The sequence below is a fragment of the Monodelphis domestica genome, chromosome 4 (assembly GCF_027887165.1).
Source record: "Monodelphis domestica isolate mMonDom1 chromosome 4, mMonDom1.pri, whole genome shotgun sequence".
NCBI classification, from domain to species: Eukaryota; Metazoa; Chordata; class Mammalia; order Didelphimorphia; family Didelphidae; genus Monodelphis; species Monodelphis domestica.
In genome coordinates this window covers 238,997,457-239,024,749 of record NC_077230.1, presented here as the reverse complement: position 1 = coordinate 239,024,749, position 27,293 = coordinate 238,997,457, and the positions used below count along the sequence as shown (strand labels likewise).

At 37.1% G+C, this 27,293-nt stretch overlaps 1 protein-coding gene across 1 annotated transcript in view; it reads right to left on the bottom strand.

Moving 5' to 3' along the window:
* Positions 1 to 27,293, bottom strand: part of ZW10 (zw10 kinetochore protein) — a 67,854-nt gene that overhangs the window by 24,887 nt on the left and 15,674 nt on the right. The window contains exons 2-7 of the mRNA XM_007494779.3: positions 25,556 to 25,690; positions 15,506 to 15,607; positions 15,271 to 15,348; positions 14,974 to 15,133; positions 12,454 to 12,603; positions 10,851 to 11,042 (exon numbers count right to left, since the gene is read on the bottom strand). Coding sequence (XP_007494841.2) covers positions 10,851 to 11,042; positions 12,454 to 12,603; positions 14,974 to 15,133; positions 15,271 to 15,348; positions 15,506 to 15,607; positions 25,556 to 25,690 — 817 coding nt within the window. The remainder of the gene's footprint in view (positions 1 to 10,850; positions 11,043 to 12,453; positions 12,604 to 14,973; positions 15,134 to 15,270; positions 15,349 to 15,505; positions 15,608 to 25,555; positions 25,691 to 27,293) is intronic.

The window sequence follows — 27,293 nt, the reverse complement described above, 5'->3', positions numbered from 1 at the left end:
TACAATGATCAGAAGATTTGAAGGAGGTGTGATACAAGAAAGCAAGAATCCTATATTCCTAACCCTGGTAAGAGTCTAAGGTGGCAAAGATAAACAAGGAGGTGACAAGAGAATGCATAGTGATTACTTTTACCATTTTTCTTAACCACAGTAGAAGCCTTTCTTTTAATCCTACCCAGGCAATAGGAAAGCTCATTTTGCTTAAAGTAGCCTATTCTAAAGCAGGAGCTGCTCTTTAGAAGAAGAATAAAAGGTATGTGTGCCAAGTGGGGGTGAGCATACACAGGATATTAATTTTCTTGATTTTCTTCTCAAAATTGGGAGGGGGTGGTGGAGGAGGATGTACAAAGAAAACTACTCCCTTTTTATTGCAGCTACAGTACTTGGTCATTAACACTTTGATGTTACATACTTTTAGGTTTATATAATTTCACAATAGTAAGAAACTTAAAACTGCAAGTACAAATGTCTTCCTTGCCATAATCTTGGTGCAGCTATTTAAATTTTTATTATTGCCTTCATGCCAAAACTCAGTGGTTTTATAAGCTTTCCTTTAACTTTTATGTGATAAATCCTTCTTAATCACAGTAAACCTAGATATTTCTGTTTCACCCCCTGCATTTATATCTCCAATAATTGTCTCTTTTCTGAGTCCATATCTATCACAATGACATAACCTTTCACTAGATGTATTCACCTGCATTTGTTCAGCTCTTCTTGTGAGGATCCTCTGGGACCTAGCACAGTGTCCTATATAAGTAGTAATAATAAGAACAACAATTACAATTTCTATTAATCTCTGAAGCTTTTTGTAGTAAGCACTTAATAAATGTTTATTGAGTGAATTCATCCATTTAGAAATCACTCCTAATGTTTCAGTAATTTTCAATAGCTTATGGAACTATGTTTTAATACTGAAAAGTTACAAAGAGTTTTAAAATGTCAATGTGGAGCAAATATGGTATTCATTCTCATGTTTCACCACATCCAGCATTCTCTGGCTTTGTTTTATTCTATTATTTAGAATCAGTCCTAGTAATGAGCGATAATTAAATTATGTTCTTCAACTATGGAACTACCCAAAGAATTGCACAGTTGGGACTCTAACCCCATTTTAGATCCCAAAGAGACTGAAGGAAGAGGAAAGAACCCATATGTTCAAACATATCTCTACCAACACTTTTTTGCTTTAGCAAAGAACTAGAAACAAAATCAATGTCGACCAGCTGGAGAATGGCTGGAAAAATTATGACATATGAATGTAATGGAATATTATAATTTAAAGGGACAAATTCAGAGAATCCTGAGAGAACATATATGAACTGGAATGAAGTGAAATAAGCCAAAATAAAAGAACAATTTATGCAGTAACAACAACAATGTAAAGGAAAACAACTGTGAAAGGTTTAAAAAGATCAATATAATGACCAGTCAAGACTTAAGACTCAGATAAATCATGTTTACCTTATCAGAACAGAAAGATAGTGGACTAGAGGTAAAAACAAGACGTCTATTTTCAGACAGGAACAATGTAGTATTTTTTTTTTACAATGCATAACTACACTTACATGTAAACATGAAGAGGTTTTGGGTTTTTTGGACAGAGACATAGGAGAGAGAATAATAATACTATATGAAAAGAAAGAAAAGCGAATCAAGGAATCGGTTTTAAAAATAAACAGAAGAGAGAAGAAAGAAATTCAGAAACAGACACAGACAATAAAGACAATGTTAGAGTCACCATGTTAAATGTGAAATAGTCAAACAAAACTAAGCTATACATAGTGGGAGATTTACAGCTTCGTATATAGTCTTCTCTTTTTTCCAATCTTCTTTGTATAATGAAATATTCATATTTGTTGAAATTTTTTGAGTTCATAAATAATAAAAAAAGAAAAATACTTGCACAGGCTTTCTCATAGGATTGTAAAAAGCAAAATAAATGTGAATAATTAAAGCACCACAAATTTCTTTAAACAGAATGTTTTCCATTACATCGTACTATAATTTCAGGAAAAAAAAATGTCCCAATTTAAAAATAATCCAAAGACAGTTTTAAAAATTATATTTGCATTTAAAATTGTAGCAAACTTTTAGGACTGCATATTTTAGGAGAGAAACTCTAATAAATCAGTCAAATATCATATCTGAAAATACCAAATGTCAAAAACTATGGTAACTGCTGCTAGTAAAATGAAGGAAGGGAAAGTACTTTTCACTAAAGAAAAATTCTGGATTTTATCCCTTAAAATAAAAAACATACAACAAAACATCCAAAGAGAACTGCTTTGAACCACTTTTTTTAAACCCTTACCTTCTGTCTTAGGTATTGGTTCTAAGGCAGAAGAGTAGTAAGGGATAGGCAATGGGGGTAAATGACTTGCCCAGGGTCACACAGCTAGGATGTGTCAGAATACATATTTGAACCCAGGACCTCCCAGCTCTAGGCCTGACTCTCAATCCACTGAGCTACCCAGCTGCCCCCTGAACCACTTTTCCCAGGATAATTTCCTATATTTATGGCTTTCATTTCAAGTAGTTAATATTCTATCATGGGAGACAAATACACATTCACATGAGTGTATATGTCTGCACACATATATGTAAACAGATACATATGTATTTAAGATATATGTGTATATATGTATAAACAGATACCATTGTGAATTTTAGAATTATTCCACCCTGCTTAGTCTAACAAAACAGGAATGTCTACACCCCTACTTAAGGATTAAATGTTGAGAAGGATGGCCTGTGACAGACATGAGCTAGCAAATGTCAAATCAGAAACAACTGACAGACCCCCTGAGCTCTCCTAAGTCAAGCTTAAGCTACAATTGGTACATGTGAGAGGCAGGACGTGATGTAAAAAACAGTCTATATATTTCGCGTCACTTCCTCTCTCCGGGCTCTTTTTGGGGAAAGGTGGCTCTGGCTCTGTTGGCAGAGAGGTGGCTGGTGGCAGCATGCTGGGCATCTTGGCATGGCTACAGCTATTGTCCAGATTTGGCAGTGAGCGTCCTTGATACAAAACTGAGAGAAGCTTAGTAACACAGTTCAGGTGAGGTGTCTTCCCTGAGATCTCTCAGAGTTTAGGCTGATTCCTTTTTCCTTTACCTTTCCTAAAAACGCCATCCTCCTAGGAGACCCCTCATCTCGGAAGAGGCCTTGTGGCTGGAAGGTCTCTGAACTCCCTTTGGCTCAGGCTAAGCCAGAGAAATCTTATACCCTTTTCCCTCTCTCTTCTTCTTAATTCCTTCCCTCTATATCAATTAAATCACCATAAAATTCCCAACCTGACTTGAATATTTTTATTGGGATTTGAATTAATCCCTGGCGACCAATTAAATTTATATTTCAGTCAAAAACTCCTAAATTTACCCCTTACACCATCAGTATATATACACAAAATATATAAGTATATACAATACAAAATAAACATAATACAGAGGAGAAAGAAACCAGTACAAGCCCAGGGGTTGGAGGTGCAGAAAAGGCATCATGTGGTGGAGCATCCTTTGTGAAGAACAAAAAGCCATTTTTTTGGACCACAATGTGAAGGAGAATAATGTAAAATAAGGCTAAAAGGTAGGCTAAAATCAACCTGTAAAAGGCTTTAGATGCCAAAAAAAAAGAGCATATATTTGACTTTGAGGTAACTAGGGTCGAGGAGAGGGATGCTGATGAGTAAGCTGACTGTCACAGTCAGACTTACACTTTGCAAAAATCACTTTGGCAGTTGTATAGAAGATGGACTGGAGAAAAGAGAAGCTATGGGCAGGAAAACCATTAGACAGATATTACAATAATTTAGGTGAGAAATTACTTAGGGCCTAAACTAGAAGTGTAGTATGTGAGAAAAGAGGAAGCAAATGTTGTAGATATTTTTTTTAAATGGTAAAACTTGACAAATGACTGGATATGTGGAGTGAAGAAAAGTGAAGAGTCAAGATAACTCCACAATTGTGAACACATGAGCCTGAAAAAAGGGCAAATTTGGGAAAAGATGAATTCTGTCTTGAACATGTTGATTTTGAAATGCTGATGGGATATCCAGTTAAAAATGTCTGATGGGCAGTAGGTGACACAGAACTGGAGGTCAGAAAAGACAATGAGACTGGATTTGGGAGTCATCTGCATAGGGATGATAGGTGAACTCATGAAAACTTCTGAAAGTAAAGAGAAGAAAAAGCCTCAGGACAGAGCCCTGGAATATACCCACAATTAGGAAATAGGATCTGGGTGACATACAGCAAAGAACAGTCAGACAAATTAGAATAAAACCAAGAAATGGTAATATCATGAAAAAAATCCTTCAAGGACAGAATCATCTGGGAAGAGTGTGGTTCATATTTTAAAAGTAAGAGGCAGTTAGGTGGCCCAGAACATAAAAAGCCAAGCTTAGAAATGAGAAGTCCTAGGTTCAAATCTGGCTTCAGACGTCCAGGATGTATGACACTGGGTAAGTCATTTAACCCCCCTTGCCTAGCCCTTACTACTATTTGGCCTTGGGACCAATACACAGGACTGATTCTAAGATGGAAGGTATGGGTTTAAAAAAATTTTTTTTTAATTTTTTTAAGATAAATGGATGCTCTTCTCTTTTTAAGAATGGACAATGAAGACAAGGAATCCTCACAGAGAGACTGCAATTTCTGAAAGTCTTTGCCTTTTTTTTTCTCTTTTGTGCACTAGCAAAACTATGAGATAGGAACCTTATGGATATTGTTTTCACAAGAACTAACAGTTTATTACTTCCAGAAAGGCAAATTCTAAGTATATCAGCTATCTTTTTTTATCCTTTTCAATTCACAGCTAAAAGTGTTTCATTATTCAACAAAACAATTTAGATATAATTTTTTTTTAAAAGACAAAAGGTAAAGAAGAAGGAAAGCAAAATATCCCAAAGTAAGATTTTTTGGGGCAGTATGATGATCAGGACACACAAGTGGCAAGGATTGCTTCAAGTATGCTTCTGAATTATACCATGTAAAATCTGAGTTACAGACATAATCAGTGTTATACCAATGTTGCTGATAAAAAACAAGATAACAGAATGACTTTCTGGGTCTCAAGCACATAGCTCTTAATGTGATCGTGCTTTTCCTCACTGGAACAATCCATTTATTTATCCCATTCTTCATCACCATTTTTATGGACACTTCATTTCCCATTTTCCCTTGCAGTTAAAACAGGAGTCTGACTATGATGAATGAGCCATAAAATATTAAGTGTTACTTAACAACTAAATATAATAGAAAAGATTTTTCCACATACTACTACCCCAACCATCGTGAATGTGTTATAATCAAAGCCTGCCACAATAACTACAAAATAATCTTCAGGAACTAAAAGTCAAAAAACAAAGCTAGCTCAATAAAGAGATAAGTAATTCAAGGCAATTCAACTTCTATAAATTGTAGGGCCAAAACCTATAAACCAGAGTGAAAACTATCATAAAGAATTGCTTTCTCCGTTTGGTCTGTAATATTTATTGGGAAAGGAAATAGGAAGATTGGAAAATGGAATAATGGGAGGTTTGTAGCAGGGTATGGAGGAGAGAGGGGAGAGAGGGTATATTGCTTGGTGAGGCAAAGGAGGGAGATGCCCCCTGCTGAGAGGAAGCAGCAGGGGTCCGATAAGGCCTGTTTGTCCTGGAATAACTGAAGTTTAGCTCCCTCTATGACCAGAAAAGATAGTTCACTTATCTGACTGCGAATTCAAATAATAGAAAGTTTAATAACCAGTTGGGATTGGAGTTTTTTCTCAGCTTCAGACCTGAGGCCAGGCCCCAGAGGCTGGCGGAGGGTTCTCCCACTCCCATCTACTCTATATCAGTCCAGTTTTGTATAATTCAGAATCTTAGCAGTAGACAAAAAGCAAACAAGAACATGTCTAACCTTCAGAAGTGATTGGGCCTGAATCTTAGGGCTCAATCAAGAAGAGGCGGCACACCACACCAGAATGGGCTGAACAAGCTCCTCTCTCCTCCAACAGCAGGAAGCAAGTTCCACCCCGGCAGGAAGAGAGTGCTAGTCACAAAACCCAACTGCCACTCCCAGTTGGCCCCTTCCCCCACAAACTGTCAGTCTAATTTCCTTTCCACAATCGTCCCCTTTTTTTATCCCACCCTTTTTTCCCCCATTTATTAGCTGTCCTTCCCCTCCTCTTCAACTATATAATAAACTAAAACCTCATAACAAATACACAGAATGCAGCAAATTCCCAAATGACCATTTTTCTTTTTTTTTAAACCCTTACTTTCTGTCTTAGTAACAATTCTAAGACAAAAGAATGAAAAGGGCTAGGCAAACGAGGTTAAGTGACTTACACAAGGTCACAAAGCTATAAAGTGACTAAGGCAGGGGCTAGTAGGTGGCTCAGTGGACAGGACAGATTTAAAGCTGGTCCTAGCTTTAAATCTGGCTTCAGATCCTGGACAAGTCACTTAATCCCCATTACCTAATCCTTACCACTCATCTGTCTAAGAACCAAAACACAGTACTGATTCTAAGATGAAAGATAACAGTTATTTAAAAAAAAAAAAAAAGGAATGTATCTAAGGTCAGATTTGAACCCAGGTCCTCCCTACTCCAAGACTGGAACTCAGTTCACTGTACCACCTACTAGCCCCTTAAATTTTTCTTTTTTTCTTTTTTTTTAAATTTTAATTATTTTATTTGGTCATTTCCAAACATTATTCACTGGAAACAAAGATCATTTTCTTTTCCTCCCCACCCCCACCCACCACCTTTCCCTCTCCCATAGCCGACGCACGATTCCACTGGTTATCACATGTGTTCTTGACTCGAACCCATTTCCCTGTTGTTGGTATTTGCATTAGAGTGTTCATTTAGAATCTCTCCTCAGTCATATCACCTCAACCCCTGTAGTCAAGCAGTTGCTTTTCATCGGTGTTTTTACTCCCACCGTTTATCTTCTGCTTGTGGATAGTATTTTTTAGATCCCCGCAGATTGTTCAGGGACATTGCATTGCCACTAATGGAGAAGTCCATCACCTTCAATTGTACCACAATGTATCAGTCTCTGTGTACAATGTTCTCCTGGTTCTGCTCCTTTCCCTCTGAATCACTTCCTGGAGGTTGTTCCAGTCTCCATGGAATTCCTCTACTTTATTATTCCTTTTAGCACAATAGTATTCCATCACCAATATATACCACAATTTGTTCAGCCATTCCCTAATTGATGGGCATCCCCTCGTTTTCCAATTTTGGGCCACCACAAAGAGTACAGCTATGAATATTCTTGTACAAGTCTTTTTCCTTATTATCTCTTTGGGGTACAAACCCAGCAGTGCTATAGCTGGATCAAAGGGCAGACAGTCTTTTATCACCCTTTGAGCATAGTTCCAAATTGCCCTCCAGAATGGCTGGATCAATTCACAACTCCACCAGCAATGAATTAGTGTCCCCACTTTGCCACATCCCCTCCAGCATTCATTACTTTCCATAGCTGTCATGTTAGCCAATCTGCTAGGTGTGAGGTGATACCTCAGAGTTGTTTTGATTTGCATCTCTCTGATTATAAGAGATGTAGAGCACTTTTTCATGTGCTTATTAATAGTTTTGATTTCTTTGGCTGAGAACTGCCTGTTCATGTCCCTTGCCCATTTATCAATTGGAGAATGGCTTGATTTTTTGTACAATTGATTTAGTTCTTTGTAAATTTGAGTAATTAAACCTTTGTCAGAGGTTTTTATGAAGATTGTTTCCCAATTTGTTGCTACCCTTCTGATTTTGGTTACATTGGTTTTGTTTGTACAAAAACTTTTTAATTTGATGTATTCCAGATTATTTATTTTGCATTTTGTAACTCTTTCTAAGTCTTGCTTGGTTTTGAAGTCTTTCCCTTCCCAAAGGTCTGACGTGTATGCTATTCTGTGTTCGCCTAATTTTCTTATAGTTTCCTTCTAGTTCAAGTCTTTCACCCATTTTGAATTTGTCTTGGTGTAGGGTGTGAGGTGTTGATCTAAACCTAATCTTTCCCACACTGTCCTCCAATTTTCCCAGCAGTTTTTATGAAATAGTGTATTTTTGTCCCAAAAGCTGGGATCTTTGGGTTTGTCATATACTGTCTTGCTGAGGTCGCTTGCCCCCAGTCTATTCCACTGATCCTCCTTTCTGTCTCTTAGCCAGTACCAAATTGTTTTGATGACAGCTGCTTTATAATATAGTCTGAGATCTGGGACTGCAAGGCCCCCTTCCTTTGTATTTTTTTTCATTATTTGCCTAGATATCCTTGATCTTTTGTTCTTCCAAATGAACTTTGTTATGGTTTTTTCTAAATCAGTAAAAAAATTTTTTGGAAGTTCCATGGGTATGGCACTAAATAGATAGATGAGTTTGGGTAGAATGGTCATTTTTATTATATTGGCTCATCCTACCCATGAACAGTTAATGTTCTTCCAATTGTTCAAGTCTAGTTTTAGTTGTGTGGAAAGTGTTTTGTAGTTGTGTTCATATAGTTCCTGTGTTTGTCTCGGGAGATAGATTCCTAAGTATTTTATTTTGTCTAAAGTAATTTTGAATGGGATTTCTCTTTCTAGTTCTAGCTGCTGAGCTGTGTTGGGATTATATAGAAATGCTGATGACTTATGTGGGTTTATTTTGTATCCTGCAACTTTGCTAAAGTTGTTGATTATTTCGATTAGCTTTTTGGTTGAATCTCTAGGATTCTTTAAGTAGACCATCATATCATCTGCAAAGAGCGATGATTTGGTCTCCTCCTTGTCTATTTTAATGCCTTCAATTTCTTTTTCTTCTCTAATTGCTACTGCTAGTGTTTCTAATACAATGTCAAATAATAGAGGTGATAATGGGCATCCTTGTTTTACTCCTGATCTTAATGGGAATTGATTTAGTTTATCCCCATTGTGGATGATATTAGTTGATGGTTTTAGATATATACTGTTTATTATTTTTAGGAACGACCCTTCTATTCCTATGCTTTCTAGTGCTTTTAGTAGGAATGGGTGTTGTATTTTATCAAAGGCTTTTTCTGCATCTATTGAGATAATCATGTGGTTCTTGTTGGTTTACTTGTTGATGTGGTCAATTATGTGGATAGTTTTCCTAATATTGAACCAGCCCTGCATCCCTGGTATAAATCCTACTTGATCATGGTGGATGACCCTTCTGATCACTTGCTGGAGTCTTTTTGCTAGTATCCTATTTAAGATTTTTGCATCTATATTCATTAGGGAGATTGGTCTATAATTTTCTTTCTCTGTTTTTGGCCTGCCTGGCTTTGGAATTAGTACCATGTTTGTTTCATAAAAGGAGTTTGGTAGAACTCCCTCTTTGCTTATTATGTCAAATAGTTTGTATAGTATTGGAGTTAGCTGCTCTTTGAATGTTTGATAAAATTCACTGGTGAATCCATCAGGCCCTGGGGATTTTTTCTTAGGAAGTTCTTTGATGGCCTGCTGGATTTCTTTTTCTGATATGGGATTATTTAAGAAATCTATTTCTTCTTCTGTTAGTCTAGGCAATTTATATTTTTGTAAATATTCATCCATATCACCTAGGTTGGTATATTTATTGCCATATAGTTGGGCAAAGTAGTTTTTAATGATTGCCTTAATTTCCTCTTCATTGGAGGTGAGATCCCCCTTTTCATCCTTGATGCTGTTAATTTGCCTTTCTTCTTTCCTTTTTTTAATTAGATTGACCAGTACTTTATCTATTTTTTCTGTTTTTTCAAAGTACCAGCTTCTAGTCTTGTTTATTAGCTCAATAGTTCTGTCACTTTTGATTTTATTAATTTCTCCCTTAATTTTTAGGATCTCTAGTTTGGTTTTCTTCTGGGGGTTTTTAATTTGTTTGTTCTCAAGTTTTTTGATTTGCATTTCCAATTCCTTGATCTCTGTCCTCCCTAGTTTGTTAATATATGCACTCAGCGATATGAATTTTCCTCTAAGTACTGCCTTGGCTGCATCCCATAAGGTTTGAAAGGATGTCTCGCCGTTGTCATTTTCCTCAACAAAATTATTAATTGTTTCTATGATTTCTTCTCTAACTATCCGATTTTGGAGTATCATATTATTTAATTTCCAATTAATTTTTGATTTGGCTCTCCATGTACCCTTACCGATCAATATTTTTATTGCCTTGTGATCTGAAAAGGCTGCATTTATTATTTCTGCTTTTCTGCATTTGAATGCCATGTTTCTGTGACCTAGTGTATGATCTATTAAATTTTTCTTATAAAATACTGCCTGCATTTGTATTTCACAAGTGCTTTGCACAGAATGGGCATTTAATGTCTACTGATTGATAATGCTATTTCACCTAATTTCATGTTTACCTAGAACTAATGAATGCCATTACTATAGATTATAATTGCATTGTATACGCAAGACACTGCTCACTGCTAGAGATCTGCTATTTTTGGTACTGATAATTCTGTGACGCAGGAAGGGAAGCACAGGTTATTCTACTCCAGAAGCACAATTATTATGCTCTTCTTCTCCATCACCCCTTCACCCCTCCCCTTTCCTACACACATTCTCAGGCCCTCTGAACAGTCAGACTCCTGATATGTGTACAAGTTTAGAAACAAGGAATCTATAGAAACAATAATAGCTAGCATTCATATGATGCTAGGAGCTACTGGGAAGGAACACATAGGTGCTATTATCTCCATTGTACAGATGAGGAAACTGAGGCAAACAGGTTTCATTAGTTGCCCAGAGTCATAAAGCTAGTAAGTGTTTGAGGTCAGGTCAGATCTTCTTGAATCCTGGTCCAGTTCTCTATGCACTGTGCCACCTGACTGACCCCAAGCATCACTGTTCCAAAGCAAAGACATAATGTTTCCAGGTTACATACCCAACAGATGCTTCTGAAGAACTTCTAACACCAGCCTGATCTTTGTAAAAACCTCGGGTGGAGATGAATGTTCCAAGTCTGTTGCCACAGATTCAAATCGAAAGACAACTGTATCTAGATGAGTATCAATAAGGGCATGGAGGGATGGATAGGAGACCAGAGGCCTAATGATGTATTTGAGTAGCAACTGGCCTAAAAATAAAATACAAAAAAGTTTTAAAAGTCATGAAATTTTTAAATCACTAAAAGAGACTTATAAAAATGATAACATCTCCAAAGCCAGATCTACAATTATATGAAGACAAGTACTACCATATACAAATACTACTATAATTCCCTATTATTACAGGGAACTATCTACTGGAGTTTCTTAGACAATCTACTGATTTTTAAGTGCAATAATAACAATAGCATATATACAGTTCTTGTGAAAAGCACTGTACATGTTATCTCCTTTGTTCCTCACAACCACTCTTTAAGGAAGGTGACATTTTATAAAAGAAACTGAGGCAGATAAGTTAAATGACTTGCCCAAAGTCACACAACTAAATAAGTGCCTGGATTTGAACTCAGGTCTTCCTAGGTCCAGATCCAATGCTTCATTGGAGTGGCATCGAAGTGACCCTGGGTTCTCACAAAGGCTATACTAATAGAGTGTAAAAATGGAGATTTAAACCCCAGACTTCAATCCCCAGAAGAACTTGGCACTTCCCAGAATGCCCTATAATCTCACCTGAGTCCTCACCTAAGTGTGAGCATCTGTATTTAAACTGACTATAATGCCTACTTGGATCTCTCTGCTTCTGCTTCTAAGAACACGCCAAGATGTAGTAAGTGAAATTGAATGGGCTTACCAGCCCTAGGTTTTTTTTCTATTTTGTATTTCTTTATCCTTGATTTCTAATAATCTTTAATAAACATCTAAAAATATAATACTTTTAGTAGAGAAACTAATTTAACTGTTACAAGAGTACAAGCTCTAGCAGGTCCAACATGAACGAGTTCAGGCCTCATGATGAACTGTCCATTGGGCATCAAAGGGGAGCCCTAATTAGGTTCAAAGAAGCTCACCACCACACTCTTACTGCTCCAACAGTGCACTAAACAGTCCAAAAAAGCATGGAAGACTAGCAATCTGTATTAATAGAGGGAATACTCACACTAATACATTCACATTGAAATATTAAAGTATAACTTTTTTTTTTCTTAAACCCTTACCTTCTGTCTTAGGGTAAGAGCTAGGCAACTGCGGTAAAGTGATTTTCCTAAGATCACACAGCTAGGAAGTTTCTGAGATCAAATTTGAACCCAGGTCCTCCCAACTCCAGGCCTGACACCCTATCTACTGAGCCACATCACTGCCCCTGAAGTGTAACTGTTGATAATCAACAAAATCAATTTGCAGAAGCCAGTGACAAAAGACCTAGGTGGCCTCAATGAAAGAGACAATCACTTTAGGACAATTCTACCTTTATGAATCCCAGGGTCCCATGATCCACAGTACAGACCCATCATAGAGAATCACTTTCAGTTTCCACCTTCTTCTTTCTTCTGTTAAGGCTTTCTGAGATTTCATTCACATGAAACAAAGAAGCCAACTTACTGAAGGACTTAAGTTTGGGGTGCAGCTCGCCAATAAGAGCAAATGCCAAGAGTACAGAGCTGAGAGGGGGGCCCGGGGTCTCATCTTCTTTCTGGGATGGTTTGGTACACAAGTGAAGTTCTGTCTGCAAGGCAGATTCCAAGCTGCTAACTTCAAAGGAAAAAGCAAATCATCATTAACTGTCACATAGATACAATCACCAAATACTTCCAAATTCACATGCCCTAGAGAGGACTAAAATGTATCCATGTGGTTCCTTTTTGACAAGAACTATGCCATGAGAAAGGAGAACAATATAATGGAAAGAGTACTGAAGAAAGGTCAAAGACCTGCTCTTAGCTCTCTAGGTGAATGACCAAAGCAAGGTATTCTAAATGAACTCTAAGTACCTTTCTAGCAGCAAAACACTGGTTCCAGGATCCTAAGTTACAAACTCAGAGTAACACTACTGGAGATTATTTTTTAGTTCAGCAATGATCTGTCCAAGATATAGGGAAAGCCATGAAACAAAGCAAGAAATACAAAGGTGATCATTCTGTTCTTGGCAGTCCAGAACATCCCAAATTTTTGACATTTCAAACAGAGGGATTTTATAATACCAATTGAGAGCTAAAAGATGAACCTATGTATATAACATATAACATTATAAATGTTGTTCAATGAATGAAGAAAATAGAACTCTAAGCCTCAATTGTTTTTGATATCTCCTTTATGTTGTTCCCTATCATGATAACCTATAAAACAACCTGTGCTGGTATGGTGTGTTACTAAAAATTCAAGCCAGCTCATCTCATCTTCTGATGAACCTACTCAGCAGACAAGACATAAAAACTTACCAAGATACTCTCTCTTCAAAATATCTGGTACAAACTAAATGGGAAACATTTTGGAGAAGTAATGATAAGAAAAATAGTAAACTTTTCTCTAAAAAATGGTGACTTAATTTAACATAAATAATTTAGATACAGGAAAAAACTCTTATGTAAAAGAATTTTCCATAAAAGCTCAAGTACTATTTAAAAAGTTGCAAACTGAAAACACTTCACAATCTGACACCATACCAACTTACCTTTTTTTTTTCAACTTACTTTTAACAAGTGATAAAGGCCTGGCACTGTTACTTCCTACCTAATTCTGGATGAGACTCAGTTTCCTCATCTGTAAAATGTGTTGGACAAGATTGTTAAGGTCCTTTCCAACTCTAAATCCTAGGATTTGCTATGACCCTCATGCCCAAACTATTATCAATCTCTGTTCCTAATATTTCTTTCCTTAAATCAAAGGATAATCAATTCAGAGCTAGAAAGGACCTTAGAAGCCATTTAGTCTAGCCCTGTCATTTTACAGATGAAGAAACTAAGGGCCAAGAAGACTGAGTGACTTGTCCAAGGTCACATAAGTGGATCACAGGAATTCAAATCCCAGCTCTACTATTAAGTACCTGTAAGGTATGAACTTAAGACTTCCTGGGCCTCAATTTATCTGTAAAATGTGGAGTATGCACTAGATGATATCTAGGAACATCCAGCTCCAGTTAAATGATCCTATGGTTACTTCTGAATAAGCACTTGCATATATTATTGTTCCCAGGAAGAATATCACTCCATCTCCACTCCGCCCATATCCTACCCATTCTTCAAAGGCCAACTCAAGCCAACCTATAATAATATTAAGAACAATTGATAATCACATGATACTTTTAAGGTTTTAAAGGTACTTTACATATATGGTATCATTTGATCTCAGTGATCTCTACCTTCTCTTCTGGTCTTCAGTATTTTTACTCCTTATCCAGGCTCTTCAACTGCCTACTGAATTATCTCCTAAATGACACAATAAGCTCCTCATTGGTAGGGATCTTTTACCTGTATAAAAGATTCCCTTAGTATGTCTACTGTCTATACTGCCTAAACCAGGACCTTGCATAGAGTTAGTGTTCAATAAAACTTGCTGACTAATTTGTTGATTGGTAATCTCCTTTGCATGGTCACTTAACCCTTCCTTATGGATCTGCCTAGTCTGCTCAGTTCCACTGTAAGTCTCTTTTGAGGGGGAGGGCAAAAAAGAGTGGGTAAAGGATGTAGGATTATAATTTCTTTCACACAATAACTCACGTTATAGGATACTTAATAGTCCAAAACATTTTCACCTATCTTATCTCGTTTTAACCTCACAATAACCCTGTCAAGTAGGCAGAGTAAGGATAACATGTTGTATTCTGTAAAGAAGCATCCTGAAGCTAAGAACTAAGGGGTGGGAGTGGAGGAGGACTGATCTGCCCATGGTCACACCACCAGTAAATGGCAGGTAGAGCTGGGACTATAATCCAGAGTATCTGATTCTAATCAGTGCCTTCTAGCCTCACCCCCATCAATGTCAGGGGCTAAACACAAATCAAGTACTCAATAAACAATTTGGATGGAGTAAATGTTTCACTGCCTTTAATATTAAAAAAAAAAACAAAGAGCACATGTTCATGGCAAAATGGAAGCAAAGCTAGCCCCAGAAGAAGAGTGTTACCTTTGGATGGAGGAAGCTTCCACACAGCTAGCTTCTGCCACTCTTCCCCAAGGTGGTAGAGTATGTTCTGCTTCTGGATTGTGAGCTCTACACTGAGGGATTTGAAAATCTGTAATTCAAATCCTTTCCTGGATTTTAACAACTTCAAGCAGTTCTGTGCCTGGTGGTGAAATAGACGCTGTTGTTAATATATAGTTTGGCCTCAGAGAAGTTAACACATTCATTCTATATTGATAGAACAAAGCAAATTAAAAAGAATGACATTATTGCCAATTTTCTGGAGAAACCCGTTAGTACCTTTTTCAGCTGTTGAGCAGCAGCAACATACTTCTTCTCTGATAAGGCACAATTATATTCTTCGATGGCAGTAGAAAACTGAGAAAATACAAAACTTATATGAGTAACTAAGCATTTAGCCCCTTTTGGCTTTATAGGAAAGAATTCAAAACACCAAAAAGGCTCCCTCAACAATGAGGTTTATTAAATGAATGAAGACCTCTACTTCCCCACAAAATTCAGTCTGAACACTGACCTCTTGTAGTTGTTTAAGCATGCTCAGGACAACTGTGTCTCTTTCCAGCTGCTGTTTCAGTTGTGTAAATTCTGCAATGGACACATGAAGGTCTTGTTGTACCTAATTAGCATATCAAAAATACATTTCCTTTTATAATGTGCCATCACCAGTATAACAATGCATATGAAATGTTTAACCGATTTGTAATGAAAACTTTATGAATGTATTAATGTTGATACTTTTGATAAGGTAGATACGATAATGTGTTTCAGTAACATTACCTGAATTGTGCTAAGGATTATAGAAAAGTCTATATTTTATTAAAAACTCATTTTAACCAGTAAATTGAATGTTTCATCATGGTATGCTGGTGAATTTGAGGTCTTATAGGCTTTGCCAGCTAGGCAGAAGCAATTATCCAACCTAGCAAACTAGAAAGCCTTCAAGAAGTCCACTAGACTGCAAGTTAGAGGATTTGCCCAGCTATTTAATCATCAGAAATGTGGTCAAGAGATGATTACTATTTTTGGCCACAAAAATCCACAAAATTATCTATTAAAGCATGGAAGATTAGTTAATTGCACTGATAAAGAAAATATATCAGTGAATTCACAGATCTTTTGAAGCACTAATAAAAGTTTACTGAATAAGTATTGTTAAGTCAATTTTTTTAAACCTTTATCTTATGCCTTAGTATCAATTCTAAAACAGAAGAGTGGCAAAGACTAAGCAATTGGGATCAAGTGACTTGCTCAGGCATACAGTTAGGGAATATCTGAAGCCACATTTAAACCCAGGTCCTCCTGACTCTAGGCCTGGCACTCTATCCCTTGTGCTACCCAAGCTGCCCCTTGTTAAATCAATTTTCTAATTAGCTGAGTTACCAAAACAAATTTCATTTCACATATTGTTAAAAATCTTTCTAAAATGTACCTGTTTCATTTCCTGCTATGCAAAACTGAGGATAACTAATCTCTGAAAGGATTAAAAATTCTCTAGTATTGCGAGGTCATAAGTCTGATCATTGATGATTTTTATATAATAAACGAAGAATTACAAAATATTAGAGCTTGAAGAGGACTTCAGAGGTCATCTAATCCAAGCCCTTCTTGAAGCATGAATACTCTCTGACAGCCCTGACAGGTAGTTATCTAGCTTCCTCTTACCCACCCTCAGAGAAGAAGAAATCACTATTCTGAAGGCAGATCATTCCATTTTGGGCAACTCTAATTATCAAGAAGTTCTACTTCACATTAAGCCCAAACTCATTTTTAAGTAATTCCCACCATTGGCCCTAGATCTCTCTTCTGTCAAGAAAAAAAATTTTTCTTCTTTTATAAAAGGTAACATTTCAAATACATGAAGATAGATATCATGCCTCTCTATTCCTAACTTCCAAGAAATCTCTTCTTCCCCAACTACTTCACTGGATCCCCTTATAACATCATTTTGAGTTCTATCTCATGATGACTGCCCTCATCTACTACTCACTCTCCAATTTATCAATGTATTTTCAAAATGTGGTGTACCTGCTTTGACAGAGAAGTAATGGACTCAAGATGCAAAAAAACATATTTTTAGATACAATTTGAGATCATTTTGCTTGACTATGAAATATTTGTTTCAAGGGCTTTGTGTTAGTTTGGTTTTGCAAAAAGAGTAGGGGGAGGAAAAGGGTAATAAAGGGGGAAAACAAAGATCATTAAAGCATGTTTTTTTAAAACCATTAATTTTTTTTAGTTACATGTAGAAACAATTTTTAACAATTGTTATCTGACACTTTGCAGTTCAGTTTCTCTCCTTCCTTTCCTTCCCTTCCTCCCTCCCTGAGGCAGTAAATAGTTTGATACAGATTATACCAGTTCTGTCATGCAATACATATCTCCATATTCCTCAAGGCATTTTTTTAAATGAAAAGATGAGAACAAAAATGCAGAAAAAGGAACAGATAAGCAGGCCAGTTTTGAAAGATAGAGGATGAATTTATTATATACTTAAAAGAAAATGCAAGCTATACATAAAAGATATGCAGCTTCACATGATTCCTCTTTCTCCGTTCTGGTATATAAATGGAAATACCCACTTTATTTGAGATTTGGTAAGTTCAGAATAAAAATAAAATGTGTTTAAAACAAATAATGAACATGTACTTAGAATAATATTGGTGATGTGGTCTGGACAGCATCACATTATTCAGAGAGAGACTATCCTTCCTCACTCAGGATTCTATGCTTTTATTAATCGAATATGACATTAATTTCTGTCTAGCTTCATCTCTCCAATCTGATATTTGTTCAGTTCATTTTTTAGGGCAGTTAAGTGGCACAATGGATGGAATGCTGAGCCAAGAGTTTGAAAGGACTGAGTTCAAATCCAACTTTCAAGGATGTAAGGGGTAAATTTAGAGGGTTTTGACTGAATATATTATACTAGTGGTCACCAGGGATTAAATTAAATCCCAATAAAATACTCAAGTGAGTTTGGGAATTTAATGGTGTTTTAATTAACATAGAGGAAAGGAATTAGGAAGAAGAGAGAGAGAAAGGGGTATAAGATTTCTCCAGCCTAGCCTAAGCCAAGGGAAGTTCAGAGAACTCAGCCACAAGGTCTCCGCAGAAGATTTAATCTAGCTCTGCTTCCAGCCATGAGGCCTCCTCTGAGATGAAGGGTCTCCTAGGAGGATAGTGTTTTAGGAGGTAAAGGAAAAAGGAATCAGCCTAAACACTCGCCCAGGTCACTCAGAGAAGATGCCTCACCTAACCTACACTATAGAGCTTCTCCCAGTTACCTCACCAGCAAGCCACAACCTGTCAAACCGCCAAGATTCCCAGCACGCTACCATGAGCCACACCAGCCAGAGTAAAAGCCACATCTCCATGAGAGTGCCCAGAGAGAGGAAGTGATGCAAAATATATAGACTGTTTTTTACATCACTTCCTGCATCTCTCATGTACCAATGGTAGCTTAATCTTGATTTAGGACAGCCCAAGGGGTTTGTCAATTGTTTCTTATTTGTCACTTGCTAGCACATGTCTGTCATAGGCCATCTTCCTCAACACTTAATCCTTAAGTAGGGATGTAGGTAGACATTCCTGTTTGTTAGGATTTTAAATATTTAATCAGGGTGGAGAAAATCTAAAATTCACAAGGAGACACTTCCTAGCTATATGACCCCAGGCAAGTCACTTAATCACAAGTGCCAATAATGAATTCTAAGAGAGAAGAAAGTTTGAGCTTTTTTAAAAACCCTTACCTTCCATCTTAGAATCTATACTATGTATTGGTTCCAAGGCAGAAGAATGGTAAGAGTTAGAGAATCGGGGTTAAGTGATTTGCCCAAGATCCCACAGCTTGGAAGTATCTGAGATCATACTTGAAGCCAGGATGCCTACCTCTAGGTCCTGACTCTCTATATACTGAGACACCAGCTGCCCCTCAGAAGAAAGAGTTTTAAAAATAAAATAATTTAGTGTTAAAACAAGAGAAAGGAGCTTGGGTGTAGCTGTCCAGGTGTCAACAAAATTAGGGTGGAAGAAACAACTTGTAATTGAAGACCTTCCCAGGGAATTTGTCACAGTCTTCCAGCAGAGCTACTGGCTACAATAAAAAAATAAAAAAATAAAAAAAAGGCTGTAGACTTTACTTATAGCAGGTATGGAGAGTAGAGATACAATTTAATCTACTAATTAAAACTCAAAACTCAGCTGGATCTTCTTCCTAGGAGAGAAAAGTAAAGGAGCTCAAGAAATACCTGTCATCTACTCTTTGGGTTCTCAAGGAGAATGATTTTTTTACAAATGAAATAAGGGCATCAATATCAAAATGGAAAAGGGATTTTAACCTGTATCAGGAGGATGGAGGGTGAGAAAATGTCACATAGAAAGAGAAAGAGAAAGGAGCACTGAACACTTGGAGCTAAGTAATAGCAATAGGACTCTTTCTGAGGGGGAAGGCCCCTGACCTGTGTGAGGAGAAAGCAGCTCTTTGACTTCTGGGGAATGATAATATGGATTCCCAGGTGAGGTCAGATGAGACATAATCCAAAAAAAGTCAGAAGAAAAACAAATGAGTTATGGGAGTTGGACACTTCCTACTGAGTGCTAGAAAGGCAAGCTATTGGTCAAGCTATTTACAAGAAAAGGGGGAAGTCCAGACTAAGATGGCCGCAGAGTAGAAGTAAGGGTCTTCAGTGGACTTACGCGTCGGCTATGGGGGGTGGGGGGGGGAGGAAAAGAAAATGATCTATGTCTTTAATGAATAATGCTTGGAAATGATCAAACAAAATATATTTTAAAAAAAAAAAGAACTCTTATAATCTAAAAAAAAAAAAGAAGTAAGGGTCTTCTCACCACCTATCAATATAAAACACCTCAAAAGGACAAAAAACAAAATCAGATGAGTGAAGGGGCTCTACTGTAGGGTGCAGCCTTGAAGGTAGGTCAGGGTTGGGCATTTCCATGCTATAAAGAGTAAAATTACTCCTTCTAAAGCATGAGCTGATCACTCCTTCCCACTCTACCTACCGCATCAGAATGAGAGAAAGCAAGGGGCAAACTCTAGGTTCTTGGGGGATAGCCGAGGGCACCACAGATTTATCCCTAAGAGCAATGAGACTTGGGACCCCAGGAGGCTGAGGAATGCAGAGCTTGGGCACAGAGATAGGGCAGAAAAGGACTGCCCACAGCAGAAAAATAGCCTCAGGGCAAAAATCACTCCTTAGCTTGATACACAGAGACCTGCTCTACCCTCCTCATTCAGATTTCTGACTAGGAAGGGAAGGAAAAACTAACACAACAATGGCCACCAACACCCCAAAACTACAACCTACAACCACCAAAAAGAAAAGAAAAAAAAGAAAAAAATTTGACCCTGGATAAATTCTATGGAGAAAAACAATAATTTACAGAAGAGACAGCAGAGGGCAACAAACAAGAAAACACATCCAAACTTTCAACAAAAAAAACAAATGAAAATTGGTCATAAGCCCTCCAGGAAATCAGAATGGAGGTGGAGAACCAGGGAAGAAAGAACAAACTTGGCAAGAAAAGTAGAAAATAGTTCAAAAAAGAAAATAGCAGTTTAAAAGATAGAATCTTCCACTTGGAAAAAGATGCCCAGAAATCAAATGAAATGATAAACAACTTGAAGACTAGAATTGATCTGCTGGAAGCTATGAAAAGCAAGATAGACTGAACCGAAAAGGAAAATCAAAAGATCATAGGTGAAAACCAGTCTTTAAAGACTAGAATTGGGCAAGAAGTTAATGATCTCACAAGGCAGCAAGAATTAATAAAGAAAAGGGCCTCTTGTCTTCCCAGAACATCTAAGGTGTGACAAAGAACCTCCCAAGACTTGTCAAACAAGATGATTACTTCTGGGAATTCACTAGGGCAAAAATGATACTATATCATAAGGAATCTAGAAAGCATTGCTAAAGAAATTTGAAGTCTAGAACAAGAAACTGAAGACCTTAGGGGTACAGGTGATGCTTTATGTCACTCCTAACAACTGAAGGCAAAAGCTGCAAATAAGAAACAATGTAAAAATAACATAAAAGGTATGAAAGCACAGAAGAAGGGGAGATTGTCAAAGAACATTAAAGTCAAAAAAGAGTACAAGGAAGAAATGTTGGGGAAAGAGGAGGTCAAGGAGGGCCAGGACTGAGGAAAGAGGAGCTCAAGGGAGGGATAGGATTACTACTTAGATTGGAAAGATCATCCAATGATCATAGATGAAGAATGAAGACAAGGCCGACCAATTCATTGCTTCTGTTTTTTCTTCCAAGGTGAATGTTTGGATTGGAAATTACAAAAAACCTTTATGTTATAAGAGAGAATGGAAAACTCTGCTGCCCCCTGACCTCAGCACAATCCCTTTGCACAGAGTCTCCACCAGGCCTGGGTTCCTCTCCCTTCTTTCATTTCTTAATCCTGAGCTTTCAAGAATCAACTCAGATAGACTTATGAGAAAGAATGCTATCTACAGTCAGAGGAAGAACTGTGGGAATAGAAACACAGAAGAAAAACAATTGCTCGATCACAAGGGTTGATAGGGATATGATTGGGGATATAGACTCTAAATAGGGGGTCCCCAAACTGTGGCCTCCCCGAGGCCATGTATCTGGCCCCCACCACACTTTCAGAAGGGGCACCTCTTCTATTGGTGGTCAGTGAGAAGAGCACTGTATGTGACAGAGCCACAAAGCCCAGCGTCACTCACAAACAGTACTACTTCTGGTGACAATCCTTTGCATGGCACCTTAGAATGAGGCACCACGCAAAGGAGTATGTGGCTGCACAATGGAAGATGTCAGCATAGTGAGAGGCGATCTGGGGGAGGGGAATCCACACTATGTATACTGCTGCCCAGTTAGCGTTAGGGTTTGGGTTAGGTGTTTATAGTCCGGCCCTCCAAATGTCTGAGGGACAGTGAACTGGTCCCCTGTGTAAAGTTTGGGGACCCTTGCTCAAAATAATCACACTGGTGCAAATATTAATGATATAGAAAGGGGTGTTGATCAATGAAATTGATCCTCTGGGTAAAAACCCAGAGGAATTGCACGTCAGCTACGGGAGGGGGGTTGAGAGAGGGCAGGGAAAGAACATGAATCTTGTAACCATGGAAAAATATCCTAAATTAATTAAATAAAATTTTCCAAAAAAGAATCAACTCAGATACCACCTTATTCACAAAGCTTCACTCAGTCTTCTGAGTGCTTTCTCACTCCTCAGGTCATCTTACTCTTAGTTATGTATTTGTACTCTGTCTCTCACTCTGGGATATAAGCTTCTTAAGGGAAAGGGCTATTTTTCCTTCTATCTCCGTTTTCCCAGTCAGGCTCAGCACCTTATAAAACAAAGACACTTAATAAATGTTTGCTAACTTTATGGTGATAAAATATTTGGTTGCCCTTGATAAGTTCAAGTCTCCAACCCCAGAAAAAACACCTCCTAAGGTACTAAGAAAAAATGACAAATGTGTTTACTTAGTCACTGCCAACAGTCTCTGAAAGATGAGAATAGAAGCCATATCAAATAATGGGAGAAAGACTAATAAATATTTTCAAAAAGAATAGAGAACAGAATCTGCAAACTACAGGCAAATAAAGCTGACTTTGATTCCTGCTGAAATTCCTGGTTAAAAAAAATAAAATAAAGAGTAAATAATACTATTAAAAGGTATCATTAGTGAACAACAACAACAAAAAAAAATACCCCAAGTACTCATCACAAAGATCTAGTACAGCTTCATCAAGAACAGATCATAAGAAGGGCAGAGGTCAATGAATTGGAAATGCAAATTAAAAAACTAAAGAGTGAACAAATTAAAAATCCTCAGATGAAGACTAAATTAGAAATCCTAAAAATCAAAGGAGAAATTAATAAAATTGAAAGTCAAAGAACTATTGACTTAATAAATAAGACTAGAAGCTGGTACTTTGAAAAAACAAATAAAATAGACAAAGTACTAGTCAGTCTAATTAAAAAAAGGAAAGAAAAAACCAAATTGACAGTATTCAAGATGAAAAGGGAGACCTCACCTCTAATGAAGAGGAAATCAAGGCAATCATTAAAAACTACTATGCCTAATTATATGGCAAAAAATATGGCAATCTAAGTGATATGGATGAATACTTACAAAAATATAAATTGCCTAGACTAAAAGAAGAAGAAATAAATTACCTAAACAACCCCATATCAGAAAAAGAAATTGAACAAGCCATCAAAGAACTCCCTAAGAAAATATCCCCAGGTCCAGACGGATTCACAAATGAATTCTATCAAACATTCAAAGAACAGCTAACCCCAATACTATACAAACTGTTCAACAGAATAAGCCAAGAAGGGGTTCTACCAAATTCTTTTTACGACACAAACATGGTACTGATCCCAAAACCAGGCAGGTTAAAAACAGAGAAAGAAAACTATAGGCCAATCTCCCTAATGAATATAGATGCAAAAATCTTAAATAGGATACTAGCAAAAAGACTCTAGCAAGTCATCACAAGGGTTATCCACTATGATCAGGTAGGATTCATACCAGGAATGCAAGGATGGTTCAATATTAGGGGGGGGAGGAAAGGTAAATGATCTGTTTCCAATGAATAATGTATGAAAATGACCAAATAAAATAATGTTTTAAAATGTTTTTAAAAACTAAAAAAAAAAAACAGATCATGATGGACTAGCCTCATTTCTTTCTGAAAAGGGTTGCTCAACTAGTTGATCAGGGGAATACTTTAAATACTGCTTACCTAAATTTCAACATGGCATTTCATAAAGTAATTCATGCTAATCTTTTTGACAAAAAAGGGAGTCATCAGCCAGACAATAGTATAACTCATTGGATTCAGAACCCCTAAAGTTTTCCCTTTCTTAGCAGAGATTGCATAAGGTCCTAACTGAACTGACCTTCAAAGGACCCAAACCTTTATTAATAATGACTCAAGGTTAACCTGGAACAGGGTATCTAGAGGAGTATCCCAGGGATCTTTGCTTGACCCTGTCAGGTGCACTTAATATTTATCAATTCTTTTCATAAAGACCTAAGTGGGTATGTCTGTCAAATTTACACAAAACATTAAGCTGAGACAGACAGCGAACATATTGGATGGGAGAATTAGAATCCCAAAAGATCTTGATATGCTAGGACATGGAGCCAAGTGTAATAGAATGAAAAGTAAATGGAATGAATATAAAATCTTACACTTGGGGCAGGGGAAGGGAATAGGGACAGAAGGGGGGGAGGGAGGGGAGAGGCGGGACTCCACAAGTACAAAATCCCCATGGCTACACAGCAGTTTGACTGAAAAGACTTGGGTGTTTTGTTGAACTATAAGTTTGGTATCCCCCAGGAGTATGCTATGGAAGCCATGGGCTACATTAAAAGAGGAAGAATATGTAGAACAAGAGAGGTGACAGTCTTGCTATATATTCTGCCCTGGTCAGATGACATCTGGAAGACTGACTAATAAGCTAAAGATTATTCAGAAGGAGGCAACTATGATGGTGAAGGACCTAAAAATCATACTATGAGTATTAGTTGAAAGGAAATGGAGTTGTTTAGCATGGAAAAGATAAACCCTAAGGGGGAACATGACAACTATATTAAAGCATTAGACAAGATTAGGCTTGTTTTGCTTGATCTGAGTGGGTAGAACTGGGAATAATGGATGAACACATAAAAAAGATGATTATGGCTAGATCTAAGGGAAAACTTGCCAACCCTCAGAACTATCCAAAAATAAAGTGGGCAGTCTTAGGAAATAGTGGGCACTTTCTCACAAGGGAACTTCAAGCAAATGCTGAGCACTTGCTGGATACACTGTTGTGGAGATTCTTATTCACAAATTAGTTTTCCTGAGGTCCCTTCCAACTTGGAGAGCTGTGTTTTTATAAATCAGTACTGACCACAAAACACATAATATCATAGGAGGGATTACTTATTTAGTTTCTTGTTCTTTGCCTATTTCAAGGGCAGGGGCAGTTAGGTAACTCAGTGTATGGAGAGCCAGATGGAGAAATGGGAGTTCCTGGATATAAATCTGGCCTCAGGCACTTCCTAGCCATGTGACCTTGGGCAAAACACTTAACCCTCAATGCCAAGCCTTTACCACACTTCTGCCTTGGAACCAATATTTGGTATCAATTCTAAGACAAGTTATGGTTTTAAAAAAAACAACAAAAGAAAAGCACCATATAAAAGCAAAATATTATTTATTCCATTTTCAAACTTACTTTGAGAATGCATCAGGAAAAGCACTTTTGTCCTTAAATGAAGGAAGAAGCATTTAAGCACCTACTATGTGCCAGGCACTATGCTAAGTGCTTTATAATTATTATCATCTCAGTAGATGATACTGAGACCCTGGGAGCTAGGTGCTATTTTTATCCCTTTTTTGAAGTTGAGGAAACTGAGGTAGGCCAACAAGACTTGCCCAGAAGACTTGTTGCACAGCTCAGAAGTGTCCACAGTTGATCTGAATTCATTTTCCTGACTAAAGTACTGGTCTGAGCCCATTATCAACTATACCACCAAGTGTTCAGTTGGTGCATTTACTGGCCTTACCTCACTCTCCACCCTGGATTTCAGCAGGTCAATGTCATCACACAGTTCATCCACCTGAGTTACCAAGTCCTGGGCACTCTGCATGCTAGGCAAGAATTCATTGTACTTCTTATTGATCATACTGCACACTTCTCCCTGCAATTCAAAATGAGAAGATCATTGTGGATTACTGAGGAGTTAGGATTTCTAAAAGAATTACCTTCCATCACAATCTCTCTCATCCTGGAGACTGCCAGACAATCAATTATGCCTTTCTCTTTCAGGCCAACATCTCCCAAAGCTAAACTTTCAGGGATAAACGGGAAAGATGGAATCACTGGAGCTCAGCTCTACCCAAAAGGGTCACTGACTCCTAATGTTGCCCAGAACTTATCTAAACATTTGGGGAAGGTGCAAAAAAGAGGTTAAAAAAAGAATCATATCAAAATGGCCTTATTTTCAATTAAACACACTCAAATAAAAACCAATTTTCAATTATGCATATGTTCATGGAAAAGAGGACACAGAAACAATGAGTTTTCTTTCCAAAACCACAAATATACTCTTTATTCAACATCTTTAATCCATCACCTTTTGGTCAGTATATAGGTAGCACAGATCTTCTTTACATATATTCTGGAATAGTAGTTAATCATTAAAATGATCAGTTTCAACATCTTTCAAAATTCTAAGCCTCTAGCAATATTATTGTTATCAATTATTTCCTTATTATTTTTCAGGTCACTGCAGTTCAGATGATTTGAGTTTTCAATGAAATTGTCTATCTTTGAGAGCATATTTGTGCTCAATCCCAATTATATACCAATTTTTCTTCAGCTATTGCACTATAGTTAGAGATCTCACCTGAGTTTCCAGTTCTTTGTCATAATAAAAGAAGCTGTTAAAAATATTTTTGTACAGTTGGATCCTTTTCTTTTCACTTTGACTTAAGGGAATATACACATACATCCTAGTGATGTCACTGGGTCAAGAGGTTTTACTTTTGGGGTTTCATGCCTTCACCAAAAGTGAATTAATTTAAGTGTTTATAATTATTAGCAAATTTAGGCACATAAGATTCATGGTTTTAGATTTTAATTTTTAAGTTAACATTCATTTTCTTCCACTCTGATCTAATCTTCTTCAGACTCACAAAACTAATAAAACAAGACAAGGAAAATAAATTCCCCAAAATTTTGTCATTTCCATTAATGTGATGAAATATGATGTACTAGAAGAACGATGATTGTGAGGGTTACAGACAAACATGTGAAGGACAATATAAACTAATGAAAAACAAAGGAATCCAAACCAGAACACCTTACAAATAACAATATGGTAATGAAAGATTTAAGTATCCAGAATTCTACAATACAATAGGAAGACACACAAAGGTAAAGGTAAAGAGCTGAAGCAAAATCTATTATGCTTCAGTGAAAATTTTAAAAAACAGAGTAGGGGAAACTAGGTGGCTCAGTGGATTAAAATCCAGATATAGAGATGGGAGATTCTAGGTCCAAATCTGCCCTTAGATACCTCCTAGCTCTGTGATCCTGAGCAAGTCACTTAACTCTATTGCCTAACCCTTACCATTCTTCTGCTTTGGAAACAATACACAATACTGATTCTAAGAAGTAAGGTAAGGGTTTTTATAAAAAATATAAATTAAATTAAAATTGAAAAATCAGAGGATGTTAATTTATGATCTCAGACAAAGCAAATATGATCTAATTTTTTAAAAGATAAGATTATATATTAA